General features: G+C 43.0%; 1 protein-coding gene across 1 annotated transcript; it reads left to right on the top strand.

The window, feature by feature from the left end:
- Positions 1 to 3137: 3137 nt before the first annotated feature.
- Positions 3138 to 8885, top strand: LOC111976671 (keratin, type II cytoskeletal 8-like). Its single transcript, XM_024005682.2, is given in 9 exon segments — positions 3138 to 3666; positions 5427 to 5635; positions 6353 to 6413; positions 6512 to 6607; positions 6912 to 7076; positions 7261 to 7386; positions 7534 to 7754; positions 7869 to 7912; positions 8044 to 8885. Coding segments are annotated over 9 exon segments (1617 nt in total). The 5' UTR covers positions 3138 to 3246; the 3' UTR covers positions 8319 to 8885.
- The last annotated feature ends 2482 nt before the right edge of the window (positions 8886 to 11367 follow it).

The following is an 11367-nucleotide window of genomic DNA, read 5'->3' as shown; positions in this document are numbered from 1 at the left end:
TAACAAAATGTGGAAAATGTCAAGGGGTCTGAATACTTTCCGAAGCCACTGTATATGCTGATTGATGTTGTACAGCTCAATAATACTGGAATTCTCTTCCTGAAAAGATTACCCTACTCGTTATGGCAGGCCACACATATTCCTACATTATACAAGTAGTATTGAGGTAATCAAGATTGCGAACACAACAGCACTATACCTAGACAAATGTCTATTTGCCTGCAACTTTTGTCAGTCTTCAGTAAATCACAACACAGTTAACCATCATCATCTCATCACCATGATATTCTGACATGGTTTTCTGTAACATATTGCCCCAGACACAGATAATGCATGCAGCCTCAGGCCTCGCTCCATACTACTACAAGTCCCATTGGGGGAATTTGAATGAGAACCTAGCCGGTTGGTGTGGTTGTCCCGGTTTCCATTTATAACTGGTTGTGCTGAGAGTCAACTATGGCTGATTGAGAACATGATGGTTCAGAAAAGTATTATTTAACTAATAGTAAAGCGCCTATGAGGTCAATTAATCAAAAAACGGTGTCTGTGATATGATATCAGGACATGGCCTATTGGCAGCAGTAATTCATACAAGTTCATTCATGTATGCAACCAGCGATTGAAACAAAGAGCAATAGTTCTGCTTGGCAACTTCATTCTATGAGATTTACTGACGAGCCTCTGAATACTTGTCATGTGTCAAATTTGACTATTTTAAGCTACAATTGAAGTCGGAAGTTTACATACACCTTAGCTAAATACATTTAAACTCAGTTTTTCACAATTCCTGACATTTAATCCAAGTAAAAATTACCTGTCTTAGGTCAGTTAGGATCACCACTTTATTTTTAGAATGTGAAATATCAGAATAATAGTAGAGAGAGTTATTCATTTCAGCTTTTATTTATTTCATCACATTCCCCGTGGGTCAGAAGTTTACATACACTCAATTAGTATTTGGTAGCATTGCCTTTAAARTGTTTAACTTTGGTCAAACGTTTTTGGTAGTCTTCCACAAGCTTCCCACAATAAGTTGGGTGAATTTTGGCCCATTCCTCCTGACAGAGCTGGTGTAACTGAGTCAGGTTTGTAGGCCTCCTTGCTCGCACATGCTTTTTCAGTTCTGCCCACAAATTTTCTATAGGATTGAGGTCAGGGCATTTTGCCACAACTTTGGAAGTATGCTTGGGGTCATTGTCCATTTGGAAGACCCATTTGCAACCAAGGTTTAACTTCCTGACTTATGTCTTGAGATGTTGCTTCCATATATCCACGTAATTTTCCTGCCCCATGATGCCATCTATTTTGTGAAGTGCACCAGTCCCTCCTGCAGCAAAGCACCCCCACGACATGATGCTGGCACCCTCATGCTTCACGGTTGGGATGGTGTTCTTCGGCTTGCAAGCATCCCCTTTTTCCTCCAAACATAACGATGGTTATTATGGCCAAACAGTTCTATTTCTGTTCCATCAGACCAGATGACATTTCTCCAAAAAGTATGATCTTTGTCCCCATGTGCAGTTGCAAACCGTAGTCTGGCTTTTTTATGGCGGTTTTGGAGCAGTGGCTTCTTCCTTGCTGAGCTGCCTTTCAGGTTATGTTGATATAGGACTCGTTTTACTGTGGATATAGATACTTTTGTACCTGTTTCCCCCAACATCTTCACAAGGTCCTTTGCTGTTGTTCTGGGATTGATTTGCACTTTTTGCACCAAAGTACGTTAATCTCTAGGAGACAGAACGCGTCTCCTTCCTGAGCGGTATGACGGCTGCGTGGTCCCATGGTGTTTATACTTGCATGCTATTGTTTGTACAGATGAACGTTGTACCTTCAGGCGTTTGGAAATTGCTCCCAAGGACGAACCAGAGTTGTGAAGGTCTACAATTTTTTTCTGAGGTTTTGGCTGATTTCTTTTGATTTTCCCATGATGTCAAGCAAAGAGGCACTGAGTTTGAAGGTAGGCCTTGAACTACATCCCCAGGTACACATCCAATTGACTCAAATGATGTCAATTAGCCTATCAGAAGCTTCTAAAGCCATGACATCATTTTCTGGAATTTTCCAAGGCGTTTAAAGGCACAGTCAACTTAGTGTATGTAAACTTCTGACCCACTGGAATTGTGATACAGTGAATTATAAGTGAAATAATCTGTCTGTTAACAATTGTTGGAAAAATGACTTGTCATGCACAAAGTAGATGTCCTAACCGACTTGCCAAACTATAGCTTGTTGACAAGAAATGTGTGGAGTGATTGAAAAATGAGTTTTAATGACTCCAACCTTAGTGTATGTAAACTTCCGACTTCAACTGTATGCTAAGAGGTGACGCTGTTCAACTACATGACAATTTGAATAAGCTGAGGGAGTGCTAAAGAAAAGGTAAAACAAAGTTCATACGAGGCTGATTAACTTCATGACATTCAACATTCATTRCAGAAAAACAGATGAATATATTAAAAAGGGTTCATAAGTCAGTTGATACACTATTACTTATAGATCATTATGAATCTGTAGAAAACYGTTAGTGAGACATTGGTTGAAATTGTGTGGTTGATGTTTTGATGCTTGGCAAATAGTGTGATAGTAAGAAAATCACACCATTTAAACCAATTTGCTATGTGTTGTGTTTACTATTGATTCCTAAACTAAACTAATGATTAACAATCTACTTATAAAGCCTAGAAAGCCTTATATTAATGTAAAGTGTTACCATCCYAACTTACTCAAATACAATAATACCTGAGCATACAACAACATAAATAGATCAGAAAGTTTAGCGAGGAGCAGGGTAAGGACTGACACAAGACATCAGATCTGTTTACACAATAGCCTGCTGAGGACATACTGCTCTCATATTTCACCACAGATTTCACATTCTAACAGTTATTCTAAAGCCCCAGCCCCTATCCCGTACCTCCATCACGMGAAAAAACACCCCAAAATACCAACAAAATTGTGTTTTTCCTAACAGGCTCCAAAACCCAGGTTACGGTTTCGTGGGCTTGTGTTAGAAACTAAAAGTGTTCTGTTACACTGCACAACTCCTCCCTCTCCTACCATTCACCCAGAGGCCTGGCCAATGAGAGTTAGCCATTGGCCCCTCCCACCAGGGAGGCTCTTAAAACCAGTGTTGTAGCTAATTCTCTGTCTATCCACTCAGGTCTCCCCAGTACTCCAGACAAGCCACCTGCCACTCTATCTCCCCCTTATTCTCCTGCACTCACCAACCACTCAAGACCAGCCAGGATGTCGGTCAGGAAAACCACCAGCTACACAGTCAAGTCCTCTTCCTCCGGGGCAGCCCCTCGCAGCTTTAGCAGCATGTCCTACTCTGGACCCAGCCAGGGGGTCTCTCGCCAGAGCTACAGCGCCCGCAGCTCCTATGGAGGGGCCAACAGGGGCATGGGAGGCGGGTTCGGGGTCGGTGGTGGAGGCGGCAATTACATCTCCAGCTCTTCTGCCTATGGAGGTGGCATGGGCCTGGGGATGGGGATGGGGATGGGGATGGGTGGCGCCTCTCATGCCCCCATCACTGCTGTCCAAGTGAACAAGAGCCTGCTTGCCCCCCTTAACCTGGACATCGACCCCAACATCCAGATCGTCCGCACCCATGAGAAAGAACAGATCAAGGGCCTCAACAACCGCTTTGCCTCCTTCATTGATAAGGTCAGTCCTGGTAACTTGTCTGTCTGTCTTTCTGTGCCTATGAAGATATCTGACAATGTAGTTTGCCTGGAGCTTGTAAACTGCCAGAAAATGTAAAAGTGAAGTAGAGACAGTCATGTACTATGGGATTTTATGAATCTATCTCTATTAGCCATTAGAATGCTGAGGTGTCTGTTGTGTAATGAATGTGGAACAACGGAGAAGATCCATAGAAAAGTCCACGTTGTGTAATGCTGGTACACGCCGTTAGAGCTCTGTTACAGTATGTTAGGTTGATTACACGCACAAGCAAACTCATGAGTTTGGAAAAGGGAAGGAAATGTCGAAAAGTCTGTTACTGAACAAAGCACAGATACAGTCAAACTAACTAATTGTGATCGTTTTTCCCTGGGTTCTCAAGAATTCACATCTCATGGTTTTGCAGTAATTGTCCTTTTATAGTGATGAATAACAAATGTGCAGCAGGGTGGGGTGGGGGAGAGAGTTTATACAGAAGGGTGTGTCTGTCTCTGGTTAGAGTATAGCTCATAGCTAGTGATCTGGTTTACATTGGGAATGGCTACCCTGACCCTGCGGAGGGGTGTATGTGATCCGCCGCTACCCTGGATGACATGACAAAAAAGGTCATACACCTGAAACACAGYCAGGAGCATTTGGTCATCACCATCATTGCTATGCTTACGCACATTTCACATTCCTAACAAGTCTTGGAACAATGGAGTGAAGTTCATTGATAGGGTAGCCTATACTGATAGATGGAGGGCAACATCTGAACACGGTCTAACATCAATAGATAACATTTACAAGTGATAGCAATGTTTGATATTGCTTTCATTCATGCCTGGGGGGCGTTTTCTTTCTGGGTTTTCTACTGGCCTATCTGTCCCACATGCGTAGGCTGCTCCAGTGGGTTAATATTTTAAAAGGGCAGCTGGTTTCATGTTCGAGCTAACACTAGTGGATTGATTACATAKAAAGGAGCAACACTAATCAGAAAGAGATTTCACCTCTGCATGTTTCCAAAGAAACTAAATAAAAATGTGCAAATAGACTCTCTTTTCTTATCGTGATAACAATTCCCTTTTATACTTATTTCTAAGTATTGACTCTTAACCAATACCAGTTGACGCAGCCATTTTAGGAGAATTCCTGATCTCACCTGAGGCTCAGCCAGGAGCATTGTCCACTGACAGCCATCTATCTATTTTCTCACCCTATTGTTAGTGAGCCAACATGTCAGTCTGRATGCTCTCCCCCTCCCCCATTACACCTACCTGTATACTGCAATCAAATATTTACATTCTAGCCGTTTGGATGAAGCCCCGCCTATAACTTTGTCCTGTTCCTCTCTTTTCTCCACTTCCCGACCTTGCCCTTTTAAAACAGGAAAACATGAAGGAAGCCTAAATCACCAGCTCTTTCCATCTGCCCCCTCTGCCTCCTGTCAGGATGCACGTCATAGCTTCCTTGGAAAWACAGCTTGCTAGGTCTATCCTGAAAACAGAGGCAGCTGTCCGTACAAGTTCCAAACACTAATTGAAGCAATAAACACCCTAATTTAATGAGGATGACATGATTGTCATGGATGAGTCATGTTAGCCCACCATCAAAGTTCCTAATGTCCTTTTATTCAAAAATTATATTATTCTCTTTATTCTCTCATATAAAAACAGAYAAAGTCCCAAAGGCAACAATATAATATGATAAACTCAGTGTGCCTATCAAATGAATAAACATCTACCCCCTCTCTCTACACATAGGTACGCTTCCTGGAACAGCAGAACAAAATGCTGGAGACCAAGTGGGGTCTCCTCCAGGGACAGACCACCACCCGCTCCAACATTGATGCCATGTTCGAGGCCTACATCGCCAACCTGCGCAGACAGCTCGACGGCCTGGGTAACGACAAGATGAGGCTGGAGGCTGACCTGCACAACATGCAGGGTCTGGTCGAGGACTTCAAGAACAAGTGAGTTAGACTTCAAGAAGAAGTGACTACAAATGTTACTCCTTTTACCTAGCAGACCCTCAMCCACATTCTCAGCAAATGCTGTGATTAGGCTTCTATCCCAGTGCATAGCACCATTGTAGAGATAAGGTCATGGAATGCATGTTAGTAAAGGGAGTTTCATGGAGTTRTTGATTTAATCAGTAATACAGGACACACCAGTAATAGGTCATTTCAGTACTATGGATGGACAACACCCAACTGCAGTCAATTGTTTTCATATCATAGGGATTACTCCATTGAATAAGCGTTTCCTGGAGGGACCATTCTATTTCATATATCTGGAGGTGAAACTCATTTAGATGACAGAGCTGGATGTCTTTCAGCTTCATGTCACACACCTGCATCATGGCGCACACATCAGTGTGTCAGTCCTGACAAATTATATGAGCATTTAAGCAGTCTATGTCCTTAGGAGAAAAAGCACAAAGTAAAGAAACACCACACAAGTTTGGCATGGAGTCAAGATACCACAGCAGAAAACAATTCCCAGACGCATATTTMTTGTGGACGTAGRACTCATGCCCCCTAGTGTGAAAATTGTACATTACCTATATAACTATAATAACYCATAATAAATAGTTACAATATAATTATGACATAGAAATATATCAAATGTAATCTTGAATATATGAATATCAGAAAAAAGCTAACAATTGCTCTGTATCTTCTTCTCAGGTATGAAGACGAGATCAACAAGCGTACAGAGTGCGAAAATGACTTTGTGCTCATTAAGAAGGTTAGTAACTTAAGTTTGGATCCCATTCGTTTTTCTGTCATTCTCTTATTGTCATCTTGCCATCTTAGTAACATATTGATTGTGAATGTTCCACTCAGGACGTGGATGAGGCCTACATGAACAAAGTTGAGCTGGAGGCTAAGCTGGAGAGTCTGACAGATGAAATTAACTTCCTGAGGCAGATCTATGAGGAGGTACGGCACTGAGCTCATCGCTTAGCTACTTCAGTTGTTAATAAGACACTCATTCATTACAACCAGTTGTGTTGTTGGCGGCTTCCAACAACTGCTCTGATGTATTTGCGTGTAGTTTATTTATTCACTAAGTTATGGCATARGGATCTGCTTGGTATCTGGACTTTGATGTCAAACTGATGGACTCAATCTGGGTGGGTTTTTATCTCTGGGGAAGGCAGACGTCTGAAAGCCTTGTCTGCAATAGGCCAAGTGTTTAATGGTCTCTCTCACCTTCTCTCTCTTTCCTTCTCGCTCTTTCCAGGAGCTGCGTGAGCTTCAGTGCCAGATTAAGGACACCTCAGTGGTGGTGGAGATGGACAACAGCCGTAACCTGGACATGGATGCCATCGTGGCTGAAGTGCGCGCCCAGTACGAGGACGTCGCCAACAAGAGCCGGGCAGAGGCGGAGACATGGTACAAGAGCAAGGTACAGTAATGGGCTTAAATATATTTTTTCTCCCTTTGGCCACTTAATTATGTTCAGGTCTGCTTATAGCCTTTCAGTACCYTGTATGTGGTTCAAATGAACATAAGTTGATGTCACGTGGTTCTTCCACACTAACCATGWATTACCAACAAACCGTCCACTTTCTCCTCTGTTGGATGTTTAGTATGAGGAGATGCAGACATCTGCCACCAGATATGGGGATGACCTGAGATCCACCAAGACAGAGATCTCCGACCTGAACCGTATGATCCAGAGGCTGCAGTCTGAGATCGACTCCGTCAAGGGACAGGTACACAATAAAGAATCTCTGTYCTAAGAATTAGATTGGTGGCATGTAGACCCACATGATGTTGACAGAATAGAGTATTTTTCAACGGCATTATCAATTTGATAAAGAGCAGAAGTAGCYACATGCTGCYTCTTTGTCTTCTGMTAGCGTGCCAACCTGGAGAACCAGATAGCCGAGGCTGAGGAGCGCGGGGAGATAGCAGTGAAGGACGCCAAGCTCCGCATCAGGGACGTGGAGGATGCCCTCCAGAGAGCCAAGCAGGACATGGCCCGGCAGATCAGGGAATACCAGGACCTGATGAACGTCAAGCTGGCCCTGGACATTGAGATCGCCACCTACAGGAAACTGCTGGAAGGAGAGGAAGACAGGTGAGCGGAAATGGGAAACATCAATTTGAAAGTACAGTGTAATCTTAATAMAAGATAATGGACATTTATTACCAAAAACATACATTTTCAAAAGGGTCTTCTTTTCACCACCAGGCTAGCAACTGGTATCCAGTCCATCAACATAACCAAACAGAGCTGTAAGTACCTGCTTTCTTCAAATAAAACCCTGTGTTTACCCCTTATGTGTTGTGGTGCTTTCATAACATCTTGATATTCATATTTAGCCAGCCTCTACTCACCTGTTGTCTCTCTCTGTGTCACCTTACAGCTAGCTACAACTCCTTCCCCTCTGAGAGTGTTAACAGCAGCTACACTAGCGGCTACTCCAGTGGCTTCTCCGGCGGATACGGTGGTGGATACGGCAGTGGATARGGCGGCGGCAGCAGCTACAGCTCTGGCAGCGGCTACGGCGGCGGCAGCCGCTACGGCGGTGGCAGCGGCACCAGCATCACCACCCAGAACAAGAAGAGTGTTGTCATCAAGATGATCGAGACCAAGGATGGCAAAGTTGTTTCTGAGTCCTCTGAAGTGGTGGATGATTGAGCGGCTGGATAATGACCCCTTGTCTACTCTCTTGCTCACCATTGTAACAATTCAAGTGAAAGGCAAACAATGCTACATGAGAAGAAATATAAWTGTGGCTGTTAAGCAATAAACATTTTTAATCCAACCAAAGATTTGAAAGGGACCAAATAATATTTTTCTTGTTCATACTGTATGTCTTTTGCCTTTTCTAATTCTGTACTAAAACAAAATGCCTGCAGTTTGCTACACCACAAGTAAATAAGCAAAACCATAAGTTGCAACTTGTAGTACATTCTGTCCAAACCTATGCAACCCTGTTAACTTATAGAGGGCCATTCTCTGAGTTCAGTTGCATGAAACGGATGATAACGTTGTGTTCATGAGTAGTGTTGCTCAGAGTGGGTGTGAATGTAACAGTGCAGCAGCCGTGTTTTTGGTCAACTAGTCTAAAATGTCTGCTAGGCTTAAGTAGAAGTGCATGACTTCCCTGTCGTGTTCTATTGGACGCCAAGGAAGCTGCCCACAGTGTACTGTTGCCTGAGGTGCTGTTTTTGCTACCAAACAATTAAATGTGTTTACTGGAAACTGCTTGGGTTGTCTGAGTTTCTCGTCTTGATTCTGTATGCATATAGGTAGCCTAGTGGTTAGAGCGTTGGACTGGTAACCGTAAAGGTTGAAAGATCAAATCCCCGAGCTGACAAGGTAAAAATCTGTCGTTCTGCCCCTGAACAAGGTAGTTAATCCACTGTTCCTAGGCCGTCATTGAAAAMAAGAATTTGTTCTTAACTGACTTGCCAAGCTAAATAAAAACACGTTTTTATTGTGAATTCCAATATGGCAGCCATGATTGCGTAATCTAGAATTATGAGCTGTGTTCAACCCTGTCACTCAGAATTTCCCAACTTGGCTTGCACACATAAATGAGCATCCGATGTCATGAAGTCAGTGTAAAAACCTGAGATAGGGGCCTCCCGGGTGGCGCAGTGGTCTAAGTTACTGCACTGCACTCTGTGCCAACAGAGATTCTGGGTTTGAGCCCAGGCTCTGTCGCAGCCGGCCGCGACCGGGAGGCCCATGGGGCGGCGCACAATTGGTCCAGCYTCGTCCAGGTTAGGGAGGGTTTGGCCGGCAGGGATATCCTTGTCTCATCGCGCACTAGCGACTCCTGTGGCGGGCCGGGCGCAGTGCACGCTGACCAGGTACCAAGGGGTGGTGTATGGTGTTTCTCTGACACATTGGTCGGGCTGGCTTCCGGGTTGGATGTGCATTATGTCAAGAAGCAGTGCGGCTTGGTTGGGTTGTGTTTCAGAGGACGCATGGCTCTCGACCTTCGCCTCTCCTGAGTCCGTGCGGGAGTTGCAGCGATGAGACTAGACTGTAACTACTACCAATTGGATACATGAATTGGGAGGAAAAAGGTGTAAAAAAAAAACCCCGGAGATAATGGCTTTGTTCAAGACAATCAAAACCATGGGTAAATTGTGACTGACTGATCTACATATAATAAAGAGTAGTTATTTTTATGCAAGGTTCTTTATAGATCAGTCAGTCGGCTGTCGGCTGCAATGTCGAGCAAGCCCAACGTTAGTAAAAGTGAAAATGGGGAAGAGACATAGAAGCATCCAGTGGTAGTAAAGGAGAAGGGACACAAGTTGAAGGTGATATACACAGCACCCAACAAATGACTCCACACCTCTACACAAGCCTTTTTTGGGCTGTGATAATATATTGCACATCCTTCTACTGTGCATAACACCAAAATAATCACCAGTGTCGTGCAGTACGAGTAACACAGTGACATACATGTCTATGTCCTAGACTGAATGCAGTGATGACCCACTGGGAACACACTGGTTGAATCAACGTTGCTTCCATTTCCTTTCTGTATGCATTAACTTCTCTAGGATAGGGGCAGCATTTTCACGTTTGGATGAAAAGCATACCCAAATTCAACTGCCAGCTACTCATCCCAGAAGATAAGATATGCATATGGTTAGTAGATTTGGATAGAAAACACGCTGAAGTTTCTAAAACTGTTTGAATCATGTCTGTGAGTATAACAGAACTTATTTATCAGGCGAAACCCAGAGGACAAACCATTCAGTTTTCTTTTTTTTTGAGGTCACTCTCTTTTCAATGGATTTTCATTGGGAATACAGATTTCTAATTGACCTTCTTGCAGTTCCTACCGCTTCCACTGGATGTCAACAGTCTTTAGAAATTGGTTGAGGGTTTTTCCTTTGTGTAATGAAGAAGTATGGCCATTTTGAATCGGGGTCACTTGTTGTGTCCTGTTTGTTAGAGGCGCATGACCAGAAGGCTAGCTACAGTTTGTTTTAATCCTGTATTGAACGCAGATCATCCCGTCTTCAATTTTATCGATTATTTACGTAAAAAAATACCTAAAGTTGTATTACAAAAGTAGTTTGAAATGTTTTGGCAAAGTTTACAGGTCAATTTTGAGATATTTTGTAGTCAAGTTTCACAAGTTGGAACCGGTGTTTTTCTGGATCAAACGCGCCAAATAAATGGACATTTTGGATATATCGACGGAATTAATCGAACAAACGGACCATTTGTGATGTTTATGGCACATATTGGAGTGCCAACAAGGCATGAATTATATTTTTTTTTCTGCATTTGTGTCTCGCCTGCAGGGTTGAAATATGCTTCTCTCTCTGTTTACTATGGTGCTATCCTCAGATAATAGCATTGTTTGCTTTCGCCGAAAAGCCTATTTGAATTCTGACATGTTGGCTGGATTCACAACCAGTGTAGCTTTAATTTGGTATCTTTCATGCGTGATTTAATGAAAGTTCGATTTTTATAGTAATTTTATTTGAATATGGCGCTCTGCATTTGCTCTGGCTTTTGGCCAAGTGAGACAGTAGCGTCCCGCCTAAACTCAGATTTTTGGATATAATATGGACTTTACCGAACAAAACATACATGTATTGTGTAACATGAAGTCCTATGAGTGTCATCTGATGAAGATCATCAAAGGTTAGTGATTAATTTTATCTCTATTTCTGCTTTTTGTTACTCCTCTCTTTGGCTGGAAAAATGG

The sequence above is a fragment of the Salvelinus sp. IW2-2015 genome, linkage group LG17, assembly GCF_002910315.2.
Source record: "Salvelinus sp. IW2-2015 linkage group LG17, ASM291031v2, whole genome shotgun sequence".
In the NCBI taxonomy this organism is placed as follows: Eukaryota; Metazoa; Chordata; class Actinopteri; order Salmoniformes; family Salmonidae; genus Salvelinus; species Salvelinus sp. IW2-2015.
This window is presented reverse-complemented; position numbering and strand designations above follow the sequence as displayed.